The sequence below is a fragment of the Electrophorus electricus genome, chromosome 22 (assembly GCF_013358815.1).
Source record: "Electrophorus electricus isolate fEleEle1 chromosome 22, fEleEle1.pri, whole genome shotgun sequence".
Lineage (NCBI taxonomy): Eukaryota > Metazoa > Chordata > Actinopteri > Gymnotiformes > Gymnotidae > Electrophorus > Electrophorus electricus.
In genome coordinates, this window is record NC_049556.1 from 4,391,015 (window position 1) to 4,412,571 (window position 21,557).

Consider the following 21,557-nt stretch of genomic DNA (forward strand, 5'->3'; position numbering starts at 1 on the left):
TAATAGGGGAACATAAACAATGCAACTCCTTATACATTGCACAAAACAAGGTTAAAACATTTCCACTTGATCACTTCGAAACCAAATAAGCCGCACTGCATTTTCACTTATCTGTATTAATCGGAATGGACATGGTACATGTTAACACTGTCAGGTTTAGAAAGATATCAATGTGTAAAAACAACAGGATTGTGAGATTTTTTAATGGTCAAAATGTGTAAAACTGTACAATTCTAAACATCTTTTTAAGAATGAATTTCTTAATAACGGTTTTGTTACGTGCTTGTTAAAGGGTGTATTAAGTCACAATGCACTGAATTATATCTATGTGTTCATGCAAAACAATAGCCATCCAATAAGAAACGAGGATTTTGGGCGGACTATTTGAACGCAGACGAGCGCAGACGTTTGATTGGTCCGCGGTGCTGCCAATAGGTTTGTATAAAGAGCCTCTTCAAAACTGCATTTCCGTCCTCCAGAACATGTTATATACACGAATTCGATCATATATATGTTGTTAAGCAAAGCGAGCATCCACATGACCGGCGAGAAACCGCAGCAGGTCGTATTTGGACAGAAAGACTTGTGTACGTTGAATACGTGCAAGCGCTCAACAGGGTGACGTAATATAGTGGGCGTGGAAAACAGACATCAACAAAAGGAAAAGGATTCAGATTGCAGACAACAGAAGGAGGTCGGGTACGGAAAACATGTATATCTGACATTTCAGGTATTTTTCTTTATTTACATATATTTATATTCGCTAGTATTATTTGCGGTGACAATTGAAATATCAGGAATCTTTTGGTGTAACGTAAATGATGTTTGCAAAGACATTTGTAGTGGGTTTTAATTTCCCCCCGTTAACGTTACTCGGTTTAATCACAGTTCTTAACTGAGGCCGTTTAAGATCGCTAGTGTAGATATCCACTTTGCTCATCATTTTTAAATCCTTTCAGCTTTAGTAGCCAGCTACATTTCAGTCACTAAAATACAGGCTATGTTGCTGAGCAAGACAGCTAGCCTAACTATCCGAGCTAATGAACACAGTGGCTTAGGTGTTTTGAAGCGAAGCCCTGCCCCAGGTTTTCTGCGCAGTCAACCGATGTTAGCTAGCTATGGAAAATATCTGAAAGTCGCGTTATCTAACTAACCACGAAGTCTTTGGCTGCTTGCTTTGTGTAATTCAACCGTAAAGAAATAAAAGTCAAAATACGACTACCAAGAAAACCAAGTGTTTTCGAAAGGCAGACACCTATCTTAACCAGCTAGGTTAGCTAGGTTATATCGACGCACCACATTTTGTTTTCCTATCTCTAGCGTTAGCTATATTTGCACATCATTCTAGTGTGTGGTTTAGTCGTCTGTAACGTTTTCTTTGGCGTCCTATACTTGGTTTGTAAAGCGTTAACGGACGAAACATGACACCGAATCCCAGCTGAGTCGGTGGGTTGGGCAAACCTTGACCCTCCGCCCTGGGCGAATTGAACTAGGGCGTATAAACATTTATGTATCTTGTTTGTGTAGGATTTCGATCGCTGAAAAAAAAAAAAACAAGTTTAAATCTCGACATGGAGGCCTTCAAACTCATGAAGGAGCTGAAGGCAAACTGCGAACAGGAAATGTTTTATCTTCCGAAGGAGTCAGGACTTAATTTAATCGAGTCTACTACCGAGGTAACCATTAAATCTCATTAAAAACTCTTCCTAAAACACATCCGTGTCGTTTCAATCAAGACTGTGCGTTTCTATTAATAACCGTTAACGTTTTTAGATGTTTTGGCCAACGTGTTATACCTTTTGTTAAACATGACCAAAACAATGTACATTTGAAATGTATCCTCTCTGTAGCAGGGGAAGGGAATCTCGGCGAAATGTCGCGATGCCAAAGTGGAGGACCTCTGGAGCTTGACCAGTTTCTTTGGTTACAGCACGGAGACCTTCGTCCTGGCTGTGAATCTGCTGGACAGGTTCCTAGCCATCATTAAGGTGCCATACGCACTTTTCAACTTATGTAATGTGGAGGGCTTAATGTTAAATCCTATTCAGTTATTTCATTCATTTACTTTTAATTGCTTTGAATTACATTGTTACTTTTAAGCATGTTCAATTTCTGTACCATGGTTTTAGTGTATTTTATGTCATCTATCTACAGCCCAGCACAACGTTAAGTCTTTCCACTGTGCCATCAACTGAACTGTATTTATTGTGTGTGTGTGTGTGTGTGTGTGTAAAGGCACAACCCAAACATCTGGCATGCATTGCCATTAGCTGTCTGCACATCGCCACCACCGTGGTGGAAGAGGAGTGCAATGTGGCTTCCTCCAACGAGCTGCTCCGCATCAGCCAGTGCAAGTTCACCGTGTCCGACCTCAGCAGGATGGAGAAGATCGTCTCGGAGAAGCTCAACTTCCAGTTCAAAGCCATCACTGCCTTAACCTTCCTGCGCTTGTACCGGGCAATCGCACTGTCGCATACCTCACACAGGTGAGATGCCGGCAGGCCCCATGAGCAGGATGACCGAGGGGGTGGGGCGGGGAACATGCAAGTCTAGGCAAGGGGAATCCGGTTACTAGGCAGCATCTGTCCCGATTACCCCGCATATTACATAATCTCATTTAAGGGTCAAGGCTGTGGAAATACTTGGTCACGTTAGGGAGTCTGCACTAAACCTGATCTGTGATTTGTATATCCATCTGTGCTATTCCAGGAAAGAAGTCCTGAACCCAGACAAGCTGGAAGCCCAACTCAAAGCCTGCCTTTGCCGAATAGCATTTTCCAAAGCAAAAGTGAGTAATGACAACAAACGTAATTGGCCGTTTACACCAAAGCCAATGGTGTTTAAAAAAAAATCAGGCAATTCAACACTCATCCCCCGCCTCTGGTGTTTGTTTCTAGCCATCGGTGCTCGCGCTGTCCCTCCTCACGCAGGAGATAGAGTCTTCACAGTCCGCCGATCTACTAGAAATCGCCCAACGCATTCAGACGCACTTGCGGGTAAAAAAAAAAAACGCTTTCAAAAGGCAACAGTCTAATGTGAGCTGTTCCTATATACGCTTGTGAAAATGAAATTACTCCCAGGGCTTGATACACTTGACTTTAATGCAGTAGATCACACTCATGGTTTCGTGGACAGTGATTGTAGAGCAGTTACAGAAGACCAACAGTGACGGGCCGACCCATATCCCAGACATACCGCCACTGGAAGAGTGCAGGGAAACATTCCAGCCACCTACCCACCCGCCCCCCTCCCGGTTATGATACCAGCTCTTGAAGTTCACCCATACTAGCCTCTAAAAATATATCCAGCTTTCTGTGAGACGCAAAGAAGCGCACGCAAACTCTGCAACGACATCTGCGTCATCCAGAGCCCGAAGGGCGGCTGTGACCTGGGATATCGGTTTACCGCCAGGGAGAAAGCGTTGGCCGCAGCGCGGGCTGGCTTCGTGTAACCCGGCGGGTGGCTTGTGTGCAGGTCCCCAAGCCGGAGCTGCAGAGGTGGCGGGGCCTGGTGGCCCAGTGCCTGGATCGGTACTCCTCCCCTGAGTGCTCCAAGCCCGACCACAGGAAGCTGGTGTGGGTTGTGTCGCGGCGCACGGCCCAGAACCTCCACAGCAGCTACTGCAGCGTCCCCGAGCTGCCCACCATCCCGGAGGCTGGCTGGGACGAGAACGAGGGGTAGGGTGGCCGCCTGGAAAGGCGGATCGCACGCCTGCACGCGCGCGCACACACAGAGAAAGAAAACATTCTGATTATGCAAAAGCCTGCATTCAGAACAAAAACTAAATTCCTGAGCTAAAACCATTCATAGGTATTTGTCAGCTATTTGTTTATTCTTTGCTTATCCAAATCGTATCACGCTGCCAGCCTTAAAGTACGTTAAGGTCATTTACCAGAAAAACTGAAAAGCAGAAATCATATTTGGGATGGTGATATTACTATATTGATTACTCTTATGACTTGAGGGAAGTACCAAACATTCTCAACCTTGGCATCACAATACCGAGGGTTTTTTTTGGGTCGTCTTTTCAGGCTACACCCTCTGTGCTTCTAGTTTCGGTTCAGGAATGCTGGTTGCTACAGACTACAGCCGCCCTGCCCGGTGCCATGTGTCGTAACGCGTGCATTCGCGTCACTGCCTCGCCTTGCAACGTCGGAGCCGGTCTAGCCCTGGAGCTCGGTCCCACCGCTCCCCATCTTACTCCCTGCCGGTGTTACGTGACCAACTGAAGCAATTGCTCACGTCTTAGCAGCCACACTGTTACTTTAAAGCAACCTTAAGCCACCTACCAATAAAAGCTCCTACAGTTAGCACACGGTTCTTTTAACAGGCCAGAAAAGGCCCGGCTTTCCTCAGTTCCGTCCAGACGGACTTTATACCGAAAATCAGATCGCGCTCGACTGTCGTTTGGAGGAGCAGCCATTGAATAAGTGTCGTGTGACGTTTCATGGCAGGCGTAGCTGAGAATGACTCAGGAGAAAGCGAGACAAGCACACACCATCAGCTGTGACTAATCGGGGAGGGTGTATGTGGTTGGGAAGAGGGGAAAAATCTGACCACATTTCTCCTCTCTCTCTCTCTGCTAGTGATGACTGGAGCGAGGAGCTGAGCTCCGGCGAGGAGTCTCTCAGCAGTTCACTGGGTAGCGACGCAGAGGGGCCATATTTCCCTGCCCACTTCCACAGGCTCGGCCGCAAGCATCAGGCCGCCTGAACCGCCCGGAGAGCAGCGCGGCTGCCCGATCAGAGGCCGACTGTTCTGCTACAGGAAGGGACCTCTGAGAGGCAGGTGCCACGGCCACCTGCCTCTCAATGTGCGGCTATAGCCGCCGTCGCGTCAACGGCGACCGCACAGAGGAGCGCCACTGTGCCTGGATTCAGCCCAGCAAGCTACTTGGAACCTAGCGTGGCCCGGCGCGAGTTTAAGCGGACATACTCCAGGGCCTGTCCGACTACTGTATCCCTCATTTATCCTCATTTCCTTTTTGTCTTGAAGTCTATGCTAAAGTGGAAACACACAGAATTGCACAACCGAGGCAGCTAAAATTTACAGTACGAGATGTTTAGGTGCGGTGGGGGTGTGCTTTTATAGCTGTAGTATTTTAAGTAATTGGTGCATGTTCAGATTTGTCACATTCCAGGTGATGTAACAGAACACATCCAAGGTCCATTAGACTGTTAAATATCACTTAGGACTGTTGAATTCTGGGAAATTACTCAGAACATATACTTTGCACAGTTTTTTTTTTTTTTTTTTTAAACCTGTTGTGGATATGTAGCAGAGTCTATATGCCACCCAAAAAAAGGTATTATCTTTCTGAATGTGTGTTCATCTTAAAAAGAGGAGCCAGATTGTGTGTTGTAGCCTGTATGTGTATGTAGGAGTGTGATAACCTCTTACACTTGCCAACTTAAGTTAAGGTATAATTAGCCCAAAGGTGTGTATGTATGACAAAGGAAAAAAAAAAAAGGCCATAAAATGTAAAAATGTCAATATAAAAAAATGTACTTTGTATAATGCATACAAAAAAACAAAAACAAAACTATAGTACTTTGTAGATATTAACTTATTTATTATTGTTATTTTTGTCATGGTTATATGAAACTAAAATATTTTGAAACTTTATCCCAGAGTCCATCTTCATTTACAGTTGAGGAAACTCATGAAGGTTTAAACAATGAGAACTAATTTACTTGAAGCCTAAACAGCAAACCATACTCTCACACCTGACCTTTTCTGGTTGATTCTGTACGAAATTTACATATAAATGCAGTCCAACCCACAGAGGCCCACACAGACGATACCCAAACCCCAAACCAGGCTGTGAACATCCACATCTATAAGTTATCCAAACAAATGAGCACAAGACACACACACACACACTTTACAAATTTTCTGCAAGCCTGCTGCACCTATCTAGAGTGACCGATTACTCATTGACTACCTTCTAGAGCAGTCTCAGACACTCCATCATGGCTCACAGGTCAGGCAGGGAGGGAAAGAGCCAGCAGCTACTGGTTGAAAGCTGCTCGAATCCATGATGTACGAACAGCTAATAGCTGGGGATGTCAGAAAACCTCTGGAAACTCCCAGTCACGTGCAGACAAAACACAGTGTGAAAAGGAGAAGTGCCTCGCGTTGCTTTTAAGGAAAGCACAAACTACATGCGAGCCTGGATACGGTCAATTATCCCTGAAGACACGCCTCCATTTTGTCAGCCTTTGACCAAAGGCCAAGAGACGACTTCGCTGGAAAATGCCAGCGAAGGCCAACACAACGCCTAGAAGCCATCTCTGATGGAAAGGCAAGCTTTGGATAAAACTGACACTCGCAGGACACGGGGAATAAACAAACAAAGCACGTGTTGCCTCACACGCTCGATTTGTAGATGTGCCACCTACCGCTTCAAAATCCCATTCGAGACTTCTTTCTCTGGGGCTGAGAGGCCTGTGAGGAGGTCTGGACCTTTGACAGACCCCATGGCGCGAGCGAGAAACTGGACCGTTGGTGTACGGCCATGGCGCCATCGTCTTGTCCGAGATCCTGGGAAGGCTCCTGGGAGCCAAACAGAGAGCTGAGGTAGTCCTGCTGCTGCCGCCGTTTGGGAGTTTGCTGGGGGAATCCCGAGGATTTAAAAACAGATGGCGCGGGGGCTGTATCTGTCTCAACGGTGGAGGCCTGCCACTGCAGGGGCTGGGGAGTCCTCTGAGATGTCAAAGACGCCTGGAACCGAGATAACGGCGAGGTGTGGCCCAGTGGCGACCCTTTGGAACTGAGCTGAGGACTTCTCAGAGGACGTTTACTTGGTTCTGTCTCACACGAGGGCAGTTCCCTGCTTTGTCTTTGGCTCTTGGCCAACGTCTCTGCGTCCGACAGTGCCTCATCCTTGGGGGCGTTCTGAGAGTTCGCGAAGCTCTCTGCGTCCGATCCCAGATACTCAGCCACAGACGACCAATCGGACAGGCCATCCTGGTAGCTGATGGACGAGACGAAGCTTCCGGAGAGCGACATGCGACTCCGGGATCTGGCTCGCTTCTCCCGTCGCCGTTTTCGACGCAGAGCCTCAATCTTGGCATCTCGGTTGAGGCCGAGCTTCTCCACCCACCAGTTACTCCAGCCGCCCTCCCAGGAGGCACTCAAGCGTCTGCTCAGGTCGTCTGGCCAGTCTTCCGGGTGCACCGCGTCCGGAAACGGGGTCACCTGCAGAGGAGGCAAGTAGGTGTCCCCATGAACAAGTAGCTTCCTGTTCTTCACAACATCCAACAGGACTTTCCTCAGGCTCAGAAACTTATCCTCCTCAAGCTCGTCTCTCTGTCGAACGTTAAATGACATTAAGCCCTCCGTCTTGACCTGCCTGTGCCCTAAGCGCCGTTTCTTCGCCTTGGTATTTGACAAGAGTGACTCCAGCCAATGTTTCCAGATCAGCTTTAGCTTCCTGCTGGCTGTCTCTGGACCTCCAGGCCTCGCCAGACGAGCACAGCTGATCAGGGCAGAACGTGCAGACGATTCCGGAACAAAAGTGGGTTCACAGCTACTCCCTCCGCTGGCACCTGGAGAACGGTTCGCGTCCGCGTGCGCAAATGCTTGCATGGCACGACACTCTCGCTCAAAGTCGCCGTCGGGAAGCTGCTTTTCGCCGGACAGAGCAGGCTCCTCGTCTCCGACGGAACCTGATTCCGCTGGTGCCCGTTCTGGGTTTGAGGCCAGCTCCGGAGGGCCTGCACTGAGACGTCGCGCTGATGGGTGTGGATCTGCGCTGACAGCGTCGGGATGGAGTTCGAGAAGCTGGTAAAAGACGTCTCCAGCCTCTGTTAGCTGGAACACGGTCAGGAAACCGCCGTTCTGGCTGACGGCAAGACCTGAAATACGAACACAGGGCAGAGGATTAGTTCTCAGAGCTGTCTCGCTGCCTGGGCATCACAAAGTTGCAACAAGCACACATACGGTACTCCAAACACCTTCATAAGCAGACCATCAGCTTAGCCTGAGGGTCCTTGTCTGCACCTCACAGACTACAAACTCGGCAGTGGGGTCCAACCAGCCCTCTGTGCGTCTGCCGCACAGGCAGAAGTGCAGTTCTTACCGCACGTTGTGAGGAAGCAGAAAAACGAAGACTGTACCTGTGGCGGGTGCGGCCAGCCTCGCCGTCGCGCTGTGCTGCCTGTGCGGGAGCTGCCGAACTTGAAGGCTCTCGCAGGGGCTGGAGAGCCTCTGAACCGGGCCATCGGACCGGCACGGCCACTCCCTACCTCCTTTAACACACACACACACACAAAATCCACCTTACTGGTCTACAAAGGCACAAAATGACAAACAGGCAAATCTGACCACCTTCCTGCTTCTCCCTTCTAAATAAGGCAGTAAACCTTATCGAACCACAACGAAGCCTAACCTCCAACTTCATGCTAGCGTGTGTGTGGGCGTGCGAATGGGCATGTCCCCACCAGAGTACTGCAGCAGCATGGTCTCCTGTGTTCTCTGAGCTCCTAGCAGGATTTTGGAGGTCCCGTGTGGACCCAAAGCTGGCAGGGCCTGGGCAAAACAGGGAGGGGACTCCATCATGTGCTCCCACTTCAGCGCGGGAATGCCAGGCATCCGCTCATCCAGGAGGTAAGCGGAGAACTGAGAAAGAAGCAGAGGGAGAAGCGCTTGATTTTAAAAACACTTCTTTTGCCGGGTTGTGGTCGAAAACGCTTTAAAATGTTCCATCTTGGACTGCTACACTGCACCCCATGGTGAACATTTTGCTCTGTCGACAATGTGCTAGAAAGAACATGCAAACAGGCGTATTTATAAAATCACTCAAATGATCCAACATCAGATGCGTGGGAGGGAAAAAACCAAAATCAAAACAAAAATGACTGTCTACCACCATCACTGAGAAAAAGAAAGACAACGCCCACAGACGTCACCTGCGTGGTGAAGAGATGGTGGTGGGCGTGGCACTGGTCCAGGTATTTGGTCAAGATCAGCCGTTCCCCACTCCTGCAGCGGGACGTGTTCCCGATCCGGAACAGTGTGTGAGAACAGTCGCTGCTCTGCGGATGCACAGTCCCCAATCAGCAGCCAGTCACGAAGCGAGAACACGCAGCCTATTCAGATCCAGTAAAGCACCATGCTAGACATACCAAGTATGGGTTCATCTTGACATACAAAGATGAATTCTTCGGGGATTATTATTGCAGCACGTCTACATTTACCCAATACGCCGAGTACATTTATGCAGGAATTCAATCTTAAAGCCTGGGACGTTCCACAGATGTTCCACAGACATTCCACAGACATTCCGTACATTCCTCTGGTCCAAGAAGTCATTTCTGGGTTCAGCTAAAGATCTCGTTAGAGGTGCCACTTGGACTGACATTTGAGGTTTAACTAAAAGGTAGGGAGAGAGGCTAGAGGGTATGTTACCCTGGTGTCTGTAAGCTCTGCCCCCGTCCGGTCAGCATAAACCATGACTCTTGGGTGTGCTGAGAACTCGCACCATCGCCACGGCGATTTGGCATTGAAGTACAGGTTTGAGTCTTCTTCGCGGAACTTCTGCAGCCTGTAATGTTGAAAGGACCAGCCCATAAAAACACACTGAACACGCCTTAACACACCGAAATCCCACTTTGTATACATGAAGACACCATGGAAACCGGTTATGATGATCATTAAAACAAACTATAACCAGCCATCTGAGCTCATATGAACGTGGAAGGGCTCCACAGTTCATGTTATATATCAAACAGAACATTATTTTACAGCACATGCAGTACTAAAACAAGCTGATAAAAGGTGTCAGTCTCGCACGTAGTGTTCACACACACACACACACTCACTCACTCACTCACTCACTCACTCACTCACTCACTCACTCACTCACTCACTCACTCACTCACTCACTCACTCACTCACTCACTCACTCACTCACTCACTCACTCACTCACTCACTCACTCACTCACCCCTTTCCCAGAGTCCAGAGATAGGCTGCTCCACTCTCGCTGGCTACAAGCAGTTCTCCGGTAACATGAGGGCTACAAGCAATCAGCACAAAGACAAGCTGAACTCCACTCACTGGGGAACTTAAACGTTCCTCTGACACTGACCACAGACCATTCCTGATGATGAAGGCCCCATTATTGGACTGGCTTCTGTCCTTGTGACAAACCAACCCACTATGAATCTTTGAGCAATTTCACAGATTCTATATGTATCGGATTTTGTTTCCCCCCTACTTTCTGAACCCCTCAACCACCCTGGCCTGGCATCCTCCAGCAGACTCTAGCTTGGTGTGCTGCACCTGTGCAAAACCACTGATTCAATTTACCAAGGTGGTTTGGGTTTGTTTGCGTTTTTTACATCATCTCTAATCTTTAAAGCCCCTGTAGCCAGTGGATAATACAGAGTGAAACTCTGTAAGCATTCAAAAGCCATAGAAGAATGAACTCAAAGAGAGGGATTCCCCCAGTGGCTACGGTGCGTTTTGCACTTGGCTGCCAAACCCAACTAGTGAAACAATTACACAAACCGTGGCTGGGTTCAGGTGGTGGAGAAAGAAACAAAAGCCACTGACTGGGGGGAAAAAACCCAAAAACAAGCCAAACATTTCTCCAAGCAGGTCACGATGACTTGCTGATGTGGTTTGGGATGCAATAGGACGCGCTCAATCAATAAAAATCAATATCAATAAAAATTAGCACATCGTTAATGTTATGCTGAATGCTGGAGTGTAAAGCAGCAGCTATCTTGGATAATCAAAATCACTGTCTTACTTTGAAGGTGTACCAGAAATACAGGTGATAATATAGATCCCAATATACCATACATACAATATTGTGAACTTAAATTGTTAATATGAAAGTCTGAATATATATTTGCCAGAAAGAATTTGGGTGTAGTGGCTTTCAATATGATACATAAAATAGCTCAAATTCAAATGATATGGACAAACATCAAAGGACACACTAGTTCTTTAGAGTTTCAGAAGAAAAACTGGTCTGACAAGCTCACCCTTGGTCTTTAGGTAAAACAGGGCCACAGTTTAACCTCTTAGAAATAATTAACTTGATCTTTCAGGTGAACTGTTTTTACATTTTCGATGACACCCAGTCTCCTTTTGCCTGGTCTTTTGTTACATTGTGTTCATTTGCTAGATTTGGAGTACAATAGCTTTTGTTCACAGACATCCTGACAGACGCTTAAGACAGCTCACCCTGCCAACACACACACAGTCCTGCAAAGAAAGGAATCATTCAAACACACCTGACACTGAGGCTGGTGGAGCGCTCCTTTAACTGCACCACCTCCATCGCCCGCGGACGCACACCATCTTTTATCACCCACGAGGAGCAGAAATAATCCGAACGCACACCTATGTGATCTGCACACACATACATAGTACAAATACAAAACCTGAGATCGGAGCATGACCTGATCAACCAGAGTTATGCATCAGCACACCATCATATGTTTCTCAATCATTACTTGAACTACAAGAATAAGCATTAGTGACCTCTGCGGTCATCGTCTCACCTTGATCATCCACTGGATTCATGCTGACCTGCCTGACTGTTCCATTCACATTAAACACCATAGGTGTTCCAGCCAAGTGCATGCTGGGAGGCTTCCCCTCACTGAATTCTTGCACCACCCGGTGGAAAGCTGAGGAAATGCAGTTAAGTAGTGAAAAACAATAGTGAGAGTACTTCACGCTGGTAGTTAATTGAAGTGTTTGCACATCAGAGTCCTGGGAGAAAGGGAACCTGCAGTGTTATGACCCATGTCTTATTATAAGGTTAACACCGAAAATATTACTACATGCTTCATTTTGTTTTCTGAGGAGTAATGGAAGCAAAACCTGCGAGCCGAGATGCTACACAGCAAAGGATACTAAGGGAGTCGAGCGCCTCTCCTCTGGGATAGATCAGACAAGCCTCTCCCTGGTCCTCTTGGAGGGGTGCGAACACTAACGCTCCCCCGGTGGTGACGGGCTGGAACTGCACTAGCTCCTTCTGCAGAGTTAGCTCTTCGTGGAGGAGCTCGGCTAGCAGGGTCTGCGGGATGTCGCTGATCACGTCCCCTAGCAGGTGGTGGTAGCGGCACACGCGCTCCGAGTAATGTCCCAGCTCGCACCTGTACGTGGGACGAGACAAGGTGAGCACCTTTAACGCTTAACTGGCCTTCCCCCAGCAGGGGAAGGCGGGGCCAGGACGGGACCCTCCTACACAGAACTCTCAGGACAGAGGCATGTGGACGGAGGTGGTGCTTACTTCTTATAGTTTAAGCTGCCTAGAAAGTTCTTCATTTGACTCATATTGACAACATTCTAGAAGAGGAAAAGGAGGTCATGATACACAATAACATCACATAAGCGCTGATACTTAAACACAAAAACAAACCCACACGATGTCTACTGATAGCAGAAACAGCTCTTCAGAACAGACCGAGACACACACGTGCATATACATACATACACAGGCAAGCACATGTGAACAAACATACACGTAAACACACCTTGAGGCTCTTTTTACGGAAATTGAAGTGTTCTCCGAGCAGCTGGCCCATGGTGAAGAATGAATCCATACAGTGATGCACATAGAAATACTGCATCTACAGAAGAAAAAAAACTCTCAGCATCAAGAATACACTGGTAAACCCCCCCCAAACTCAAATACTCATTAGGAAACTAAAATCAGACAAAGTGGCCAAAACCAGCCCTATAATAAGAAATATATCAACTTTATACAATAGAGTAAACTTACATGCTCTGGGAAGTCATCTGGATTAGAGGGGGGGCCTGAATAGATTTTGCAATCTTGAGGGGGAAACAAAAACCCAAACAAACAACATTATTACACAACCAAAGCACTTAAACACAACTTTTTAAAGACAGGATTACTCAGGCCATATTTGAAAATGACAAAAAAAAAAAAAAAGTTTTAAAATTACAATAAGAAGTGCAGTCTTCGCATACGCTGTCGATGACAAACTTGCTGATGGCGAAGACTAAACAAAGCCGCTAAAGATGCTTGTAGAATTAGATTACCTTTGTTGGGTGCCAAAAGTGGTGTAACTATGGGTTCAGTGGGGATCCATCTTTCCCCTTCCACCTTGTGCTGGGAAAGGAACTCCCACTGCTTTGCTTCCTCGGGGTCACCCTGTCAAACATGCCAGCAGCAGGACACTGGTGAGGTAACAGAGTGTAACGCACCACACACACATCCAGCCATGGGCCCTGCTCCAATATTAGACAGACAACTTGGCTAGACAGAATCCAACTGGACTTCTGGACACCTGGCCTGAGGTAAGTTTACAACTAAGGACACCTAAAAAAAACCATATAATAATAATAATAAATAAAAAAGCACGCAAGACAAATTCTAAGACCTCAAAAGGCTGGCCTGCTAAAGAAAATATTTATTTACCGAAGCCAGGTTAAAACCAAAGACAATCGAACAAGCCAGCTGGAATGAACATGTTTAAACTGGTGCACAATGATACTGGAATCAGTCTGAAGGTAAATTTAAATAGCCAACACACACCCCTGATCCGACTATCCAATCTCTTCGTGATCAACTGAACATTATAGTCGAATGTGTTAGGCAACGTCCAATGAACACATCTAGGAAAGGTAACCGTACAGAAGATGTTGCTCGGCCAGTAAAGCGTATCTGTCGCATAACCGCTTAGCTAGCGAGCTTCTTGCTGTTCCATTTCTGTTGACTTAGTCCGAATGTACACCGAAATAGCCGAAATCCCGGTATTTACCATTCGGCTAAAGTAATCACTTGTTATTGTATTTACCATTCGGCTAAAGTAATCACTTGTTATTGTATTTACCATTCGGCTAAAGTAATCACTCGTAATGGTATTTAGCTCGAAATGCACGACCACGCAGACATCGGCGCGAGGGTTGCGCAAGCCGGCGTGTCCTCGCGACGGCACAAAAGGGCGCGCGACGTCCCCGATGAGTCCGGGAGCCGTTTAGGCGACTAAACCGGTCACTTACAAGTCAGCACCGCCTTCTTCTGACTACCACCGAACCCCCGCAACATTGCTTAGGACAGACACGATACGCAATACCGTTGCGATGCAGCCACTGCTAAAGGTCTGTTGGCACAGCTAGCAAACGCGACGCCTCCATGTGCTCCTGAGCCACCTACCCGAGCGGACTCGCCGCGTATCTCAACAACGCTCTCGTAAGACCCCCAGGAGCCATAATCATGCACCGATTTCAGATCCGGTGGTCCGTTGAGATACACGTGTGGGAAAAGCTGACGAGGGAACTTGTTGTCCATGCCGGCCAAGGTGGCGGCTCGAGATTTCCCGGCCCTAGCGAACTAGCTTAGCTCGCGAACAAGCGCGGACGTTTTCTCATGCGCATCTAAGTGTTCCTCTCATCACTGTTGATTTCTTTGGTGGGGCGTTTAATCCGCTAAACCATCTTTTAAAAATAAAAATCCACCGATCTAATAATTAAAAAAAAAAAAGCCTTCTACGATAACGAAAAAATATCAGAACGTGGCTGTATAAGATTAACGCGTGTCGAGGAAGCTCGCGTCAGGATCAGTCAGCTGATTAGCGCTGGTATCATAATAAAAGACCCATTCAAACGTCGCTTTCATCGAGGGCGTTTTATGTTAGGATTTCACGACATATACTTCCATATATTGTGTTTTTAAATTCAGTTACCGTTATGTCATAGTACAAGGATCTAGACCCGCAGTAAGAATGAGATGCACGATATTTCAGCTATTTCAGGCTGATCATGACAAAAGCAAACAAAATACTTCTCACGGTTTTTGATGCTATTTCAGAGATTATTATTTTCATTATTTTTTATAATAGATGTAAATCTGCTTGTTCTAATATAGACATTATTATTCCCTAATAATAATATATACACATACATTCACCTTTTCTATACTTTATGATAATTTACAGAGTTTACCAACAGCTGTGTTACTTGAGTTTTTATGAGTGTCTGTGCCACTGCTGAGATGAATATTTTTGGACAACTTTCAGTCTGGCGAAAAAAAACAGACAAAAAAAAAATCTTCCATCAACACTGCTGTTACTTGACCCACTCATATCAGCACAACATCCACTACCGTGTTGTGAAACTGGTTCTTCGCCTAGCTGGTATCCGGCCAGTGGCCAAAGCAACGGAGGGTGACTTACAAATTGTGTCTGGTAATGTGCACAATTAATTTCAGTCTCTAAATGTGCACATGTATATAACATGTACATAGAGGCCTACTTATAAGTTTGCCTGTAGGTTCAAGTTAGGTGTTAAGTGGCCTGTGAGTGCAGGTGTGTTTCATAGGTTGTTATTCCGTATGTGAGCAGTTTGAACTGTAATATACCTTTTTGGGGACCATGGCTACACTCTGAATTTATTTCACTTAATGTGAAATTCCTGTGAAACTCTGTAACAGTATTTTGTTCGGTTGGTTGCATGGTTTTTGTTGTTGTGGTGCAAGGCACATCGTGATGCACATTTTTAGTAAAGATGCATATATTTAGCACAAATTCTTAGCATATTTTTGAGGAAATCAACCACATGCCACACTTGGATTTACAATTGTGTGTGTGTGTGTTAGTAGCTTTAGGTTACTATGAATACATATTTCCATAGGACTATTGTGTAGGACTCCTTGATCTGCCAGTGATTTCAATGTAATGATGTCATTTTTTAAATGATAGTTTATAGCTGGATAAACCTATGAGCATCTTGCAGGGTGCCCCAGTAGACATAACCAAGTTGTGATGTTCACATGAGCAAGCATGAGCTTGCTAATGATGAAATCACTGACAACAAGAAAGCCAAAATTTCTATAAGTAAGATTCATTTTCATTAACTTTATTTATAAAGTTTATAAGTAAATATATGAACTGGATTAAAATGATAATTAATGGCAGATTTGTAAGGTGAATGAAGGAATGAATGTCAAAATTGAACTTTACTTTGGTAAACAATGAAGACAAATGCTTTACATAAGGGAGCCTCCACAAAGACAGGAAATATAACCAGTGCAATTTCTGATTTTCATTATGGAGGCAGGGCCTATAGCAGCCAGGCCTTCTCAGTGTTCTGAAGAAGGCATTGCAGCATTATCAGTAAAACATCACTCCCTGTGTACGTTACGTCACACATCTAACTTCTAACGGCCAGACAGAAGAGGACGGCCATCAGAGCCAGCACAGAGGCAGCAGAACAGGCCTCTAGATGGGTGTGGAGCAGTAGGAGCCAACCACGGGCACATACTACTTGGACACAAGCTGGGAGCTAAATCAATCCCAGCTGGGTCACCTGGGAGACGGAGTCTGATGTTCAAAAGACCGGAAACACCCAGTGAGCCCAGGTAATATCGCTGATGATGTATACAAGATGAATTTTTAAAACTTAATGAAAACACGTTGGGAAGGTAGAGTGCACATTTTTAGCTTTGCTTTAATGACTCATTTACAAAATTAAGAGCTATTAAACATTTAAGCATTAGGCCTAACAAACAAATTCCAGTTTGTACAGCTAAAAAGGTTTTAGAAACAACTGTCACCTTGATCAACAAGGGTACCTCTGTACTAACCTTCCACACCATTCCACACACACACACACACACACACACACACACACACACACACACACACACACACACACACACACACACACACACACACAGAGAGAGACATACATACATCAGAGTCCAGGCAACACATTGTGCCCTTTTCAGTTCTGGCTATTCAAATGACTCTAGATTTGTGTCCATGTATAATGGGTGCTGCTTGGGAGGCTGGATTTTACTGTCCAAGATCCAAGTCCCAATTCAACTCTTTCACCAGTGCTCAGAGAAATAAAAAACAAGCGTGTTTGTGTGTGTGTTTTTTTTTAAAACACATGACACAATGCAAATAATAGAAGCTGTAATAGAAGCTACACTCCTTATGCAAATAAGGGCAAATATTTAATTCGTTTTGCTGGAGATGATTATGAAGAACTATAATCCAAATTTAGTCACTGGTAAAAAAAAAACAAACCCTGTATCATGATACAGCCCCTTGTGTCGTGAAGGTGCCTAGCAATCACCTCAGTAGATGATGTGCACCACTGTTGCTGAGACAAGTCCACATTTTACACGTGCTTAAACGGAAATAAGCAAGCTCTGCGAATATCAGGGTAGGTATCGGCCAATGAAAACTCCCGTTTGTCGGCTTCTAGGTCTAAGCTGAAATGCTGAGTGTCTTTCCTTTGCGGGTCATGAAGTAAAGCTTTGAGCCTGCAGTCCTGGACATGACCACAAACAGAAAGGGGTCCAAGCACCCATGGAGGCAGCACAGGCAGACGGCCATGCTGAAGTAGGCAAAGAAGCTCTCGTTTCCGCTCGAGTAGAGCAGCACATAGTGCAGGAAATGAAGGCAACTGCTAGGCCCAAAACAAAAGATGAAGATGAGCAAAACCAAAGAGCTGGCCCTGATGTAGAGGCCCCAGTCATGGTGAGAGCGGTTCAGCTGCCAGACGATGGAGGTGTAGCAAGCCACGTTGACCAGTAGGGGGAACAGGAAGCCTAGTAAAGTCAGGCCCAGGTTGTAATACACCAGAAGGTTGTAACTGCTCTGGTCGGAGGGAAGGACGTCATGGCAGGTGGTAATCCCAAGCTGAGGGACATCGTAAGTCTGGTGGACCAGAAGCTCAGGAACCATAGCGGCTGAAAAGACAACCCACACGGCCAGGCTGGCCCAGGCCGTGCAGGAGCGCTTGGGAAGGCTCTTGTAGAAGAACGGGTGCGCAACGGCCAGGTAGCGTTTTGCGCTAATGCAGGCTAGCGTGTGCGCCGAACAGTAGAGGTTGCCGTAGAAGCAAGCAGTGGTGAGGCGACAGGCGGTCTCGCCGAACGCCCAGTCGTTGCCGGCCAGGTGATAGTGTGTCTTCAGTATGAGGCTGAGGAGAAGCAGCAGGTCTGAGACCGCCAGGCTGCAGTACAAAATGGCCGACGACACCGTCCGTACCTTGGCCCCGACCAACAGCAGGATGGCTATGTTGGCAGGAAGCCCCACAGCGATTGCCAGAATGTAGATGCCTGGAATAGCCCGAGTGCTGAAGGTGCCTCTGAGGTATGTCACAGTGTCGTTGCCGATCAACAGCAGCGCTGGTCGGGCGGCTGGCGAGGAGGAAGAGTGCAGTAGAGTTTCTGTGGAGTTTGGAGGAAGTGGAAGCTGAACAGGGATGGTGTGGCCTCTGAACGTCCTCGGGTTGACATGGCCAGTACTGTTAACTTTGTTCTTTGCTGAACTTTTCCCTGAATGAGAGAAGACAGTTTTGCTTAATCGCCGTGAAAACACTGCTCTACTCAGCTGTCTTATTATTCAGAGTGGACCGAAACAGGACTACAGGCTTAATAACAGTTATAATTATATTTCCATATTCAGTAAGAAAATGTAAAAATCACGTGATTAATAACATTAAACTGCTTTGGTTCTACAGTATTGAGTATATATAATAAAAATAAACGTTTACCATCAAAATAAAGTCAGCTACAGAATGTATTATAACTGTATTACAATTGTATGAGCAAGCCTGCTTCCAGTCTAAAATCATAAAGCGTTAAACTGGAAGCGCATCTAATAGCAAAGCAGTTCAGTCCCCGTGGTCATCAGCTCGTAATGAAATTAAACAGCCTAATGAATAAATAGCCTAATTAAATGTGAACTTAAATCTGACTGAGGAAAAAAATCGATTTCACACAAATATAGAGTACTTCAGTATAAGTACAAATATTTACAAAGTACAATTGTTTTTAAAAAGTGCCCAAAAAGTACGTCCAGCCCCCATTTACTTAACATGGGATACATGTACACTGAATGACCAGTACGTGTAATCCTACAATACGCTGTATTGTAACTGGTCGTTATTTATAGAGGTTCACAGAGTAGCGGTACATTTACGCAGTTTTGCATGACTGTTCGCTGCAGAACTATAAAGCTAAATTACCCAGAAAGCTAAATAGAACGATTAGCTAGATTAAACAAAAATAATTTTTTACCTTGTGTCACCCCAAGAATAAGCAAATTCATTATGAAGATGAATAGCATTTTCCCCATGGCAATTGATCGGTCCAAAGTTAAAAGCTCAGTTGGGCTTTCGCGGTAACTCTGATGACTTTGGGTTTTTAGCAAAGAAGCGCTAGACGAAGCTGGAACCTCCTGCTACTGCTCTGGGGTCGGACCTACTGGAAAGAAACCAAAATTGGTACACCACTCTCACACTCACTCTCACTCTCACACTCACACTCACACTCTCTCTCTCTCTCTCTCTCCGTTGTGGTCAACTTCCTCAACACCTGAATCCCGCAGGCGGCCAGTTCCTGTTTTCAACTTCTTCTTTTTTAAACTTGTGAATATGTATACTTATATATTTATACTTGTATTTCTAATCACAAGGATGATGCATTTGAAACGTTCCATTTGTGGCACGGAACACGTCATGTATAGCCTATAGCCTTTTTTAAAATTTACGGCACATTTAGCGACAAATACATTTATGCTGACAAATACTTCAGGGCCAAAGGACACAGTCCTGGCAAATGATATTATAGCTAATTGACATATACAAAGGACTCGCTGCAGTTGTGTGACAGATTGTCTGGCTCTTAGAGGACGTAAACTGTTTATAGGTAAAGTAAGTAGAAAACGCGGTCTCTTGGATTTGTCGCCAAGAGGCGAATAGAATAATACCTCTTAGTTCCACCACCTCTAAGGATGGTTTTTTTTTTCAGCACAGGCATGAGGAAATGTAAGCGTGGTTGATTTATATATATCTTATATATAACCGCAACACGTCAGAGAAACAATTAAACTATAAATAGTACATTTTCAGTTTCATTTACAGTTTATTTTTATTTCTTGTGTGTCCCTGTTAATCCAATAACTATTACAGTAATTGTAATACTGTTAACAGTAATTGTAATGTTATAATTGATGCAGGCTACTACAGGCTTTACAAAAATCTTAAATCATCTTTAATTTAACAGATAGCATTTTTAATATTTGCATCACCATATAACATTGATTTTTGCTTTGGCACGCTCAGATGATTCAGAAATAGTTTTGTGTGTTTCAGTTCTGTTTGTGTGGTCTGCCGATGGAACTCACAAAGGTGCCTGGGGTGATTGTTTCAGCTGTCACCTTGTTTTTGCTGATTCTGCTCAGAAAAACACACACATCCTACCACTGCTGTGTGTGTTTGTTTGTGTGTGTGTATAAACATACCCACACAAACAAACATACTGTAATGCTGAGCAGTAAGGAGAAGCGTGAGATTTATTACGGGAAAATCCAGAGTCGTAGTCGTCAGGGTAGTCCAGGGGCATAGAGCCAACACGGAGAGTACGAGGATACATGATCAAACAAACAAAACACACGAAGGCAAACAGGGGAAGAAGGCTACAACAAAGGCTAGGAAGAAGTCGGAGTTTTAGAAACACAAAGGCTAGCAACAACAGACAGACTAGGAGGCACGGAGTACACATTCACGGGTATAGCGATACAGGCTTGCAAAATCAAAACATACATCCAAACATTCAAACATCTAGAAACCAAGAACATAAACTGACTGAGGACGAGAAAAGTGCCAGGAGGCAGGACGAGGATTACAAAATCCAGGGACAAAGGGACCGGAACGGACAGGCACAGGGACAGAAACAGAGGGAGACGTGGGAACCAGGACGGGCACAGAAACGGGCACAGCGACAGACAACACCAGGAGCAGAACCAAAACGGGGCAACGAAGCAGGCAAAAACAACGGAGGGAGGGCGGGAGGGAATCCGAGGCAGGACTGCGGACTAGGAGAAGACACACGGGGCATCAGACAGGGTTTAATTAAATACATGAACTCGACAAGGTAGAAACGAGGGACGGGTGAGAGCAATCAAGCGAGCGGCGGAGAAAACTAAACTACGGCATGGAACTAAAATACACAAGACAGGGAAAACACGGGACATGGAAGATGGGAGGGACTGACCGTGACACATACCCACATAGAAAAGGGTCCACTGAACCCGTTATGTGTATTTTTCTAAGTTACATGTCTTTACTTTAAAGAAACATTTGCCTTATTGTTATCAAGGGGGCATTTATAAGTTAACGCAGATAGAGGCAGAGAGGTCAACAATGATGAGAAGTACACTCGTACAAAAAGAGAGTAGGAGATCTGATATCTGCATGATGCATACATGACCTTATGGTAAGCATAAGGTTTTCTCTGGTAAATAACATCTGGCTCTTTACAGAGCCACTGTGCTTCTCTTTCCATCAAAATGTTTAATACATAGCATCATCCCCTGCAGATATGGCCCCAGACTTATGTTATGACTAAACTGAAGAGAACATGGTGTAACTATGAAAAACAACAGTTGTAGCCCGCTGCTACATAGCGGGTGAGCATGTATGAACAAACATTGCAGGCCACCTGCATAAGGACAAAAAGACATCCAAACTGTTAGTCTCAGTTAGATACCAAATATAACTCCCAAACAGATATAAACAAGTTCTGGTCATTTACAGCTCCCCTCTGAC

At 45.6% G+C, this 21,557-nt stretch overlaps 3 protein-coding genes across 4 annotated transcripts; 1 reads left to right on the forward strand and 2 right to left on the reverse strand.

Annotated features, from left to right (window-relative positions):
- Nucleotides 1–520: 520 nt before the first annotated feature.
- ccng2 (cyclin G2) lies at nt 521–5,474 on the forward strand. The gene is made up of 8 exons (XM_035521292.1): nt 521–730; nt 1,528–1,676; nt 1,851–1,988; nt 2,236–2,486; nt 2,710–2,788; nt 2,898–2,996; nt 3,475–3,677; nt 4,587–5,474. The coding sequence occupies exons 2-8, from the start codon at nt 1,572–1,574 to the stop codon at nt 4,711–4,713; spliced, it is 1,002 nt and encodes a 333-aa protein (XP_035377185.1). The 5' UTR covers nt 521–730; nt 1,528–1,571; the 3' UTR covers nt 4,714–5,474.
- Nucleotides 3,623–14,543, reverse strand: taf1c (TATA-box binding protein associated factor, RNA polymerase I subunit C). Of its 2 annotated transcripts, XM_035521290.1 has the most exons (15): nt 14,149–14,543; nt 13,032–13,143; nt 12,748–12,800; nt 12,500–12,595; nt 12,256–12,311; nt 11,877–12,118; nt 11,519–11,647; nt 11,249–11,366; nt 9,949–10,020; nt 9,412–9,547; nt 8,913–9,038; nt 8,445–8,622; nt 8,121–8,252; nt 6,402–7,859; nt 3,623–3,711 (listed from the first exon to the last, which is right to left on the reverse strand). In XM_035521290.1, the coding sequence occupies exons 1-14, from the start codon at nt 14,281–14,283 to the stop codon at nt 6,406–6,408; spliced, it is 3,039 nt and encodes a 1,012-aa protein (XP_035377183.1). In that variant the 5' UTR covers nt 14,284–14,543; the 3' UTR covers nt 3,623–3,711; nt 6,402–6,405. The 2 variants fall into 2 exon arrangements, with proteins under 2 accessions (XP_035377183.1, XP_035377184.1); XM_035521291.1 differs by lacking the exon at nt 3,623–3,711 and having other exon boundaries at nt 6,171–7,859.
- Nucleotides 14,544–16,419: 1,876 nt separating this feature from the next.
- Nucleotides 16,420–19,230, reverse strand: LOC113591960 (proteinase-activated receptor 3). Its single transcript, XM_027032678.2, has 2 exons — nt 19,027–19,230; nt 16,420–18,282 (listed from the first exon to the last, which is right to left on the reverse strand). The coding sequence occupies exons 1-2, from the start codon at nt 19,082–19,084 to the stop codon at nt 17,207–17,209; spliced, it is 1,134 nt and encodes a 377-aa protein (XP_026888479.2). The 5' UTR covers nt 19,085–19,230; the 3' UTR covers nt 16,420–17,206.
- Between the last annotated feature and the right edge of the window lie 2,327 nt (nt 19,231–21,557).

Coding starts and splice junctions, on each gene's coding strand:
- ccng2 (XM_035521292.1), top strand. CDS start 1,572: ATGGAGGCCTTCAAACTCATGAAGGAGCTGAAGGCAAACTGCGAACAG. Junction 1,677..1,850: donor TAATCGAGTCTACTACCGAG/GTAACCATTAAA, acceptor TCCTCTCTGTAG/CAGGGGAAGGGAATCTCGGC. Junction 1,989..2,235: donor GGTTCCTAGCCATCATTAAG/GTGCCATACGCA, acceptor GTGTGTGTAAAG/GCACAACCCAAACATCTGGC.
- taf1c (XM_035521290.1), bottom strand. CDS start 14,283: ATGGACAACAAGTTCCCTCGTCAGCTTTTCCCACACGTGTATCTCAAC. Junction 12,801..13,031: donor ACTTTTGGCACCCAACAAAG/GTAATCTAATTC, acceptor TTCCCCCTCAAG/ATTGCAAAATCTATTCAGGC. Junction 8,253..8,444: donor CATGCTGCTGCAGTACTCTG/GTGGGGACATGC, acceptor TGTGTGTTAAAG/GAGGTAGGGAGTGGCCGTGC.
- LOC113591960 (XM_027032678.2), bottom strand. CDS start 19,084: ATGGGGAAAATGCTATTCATCTTCATAATGAATTTGCTTATTCTTGGG. Junction 18,283..19,026: donor TATTCTTGGGGTGACACAAG/GTAAAAAATTAT, acceptor TCTCTCATTCAG/GGAAAAGTTCAGCAAAGAAC.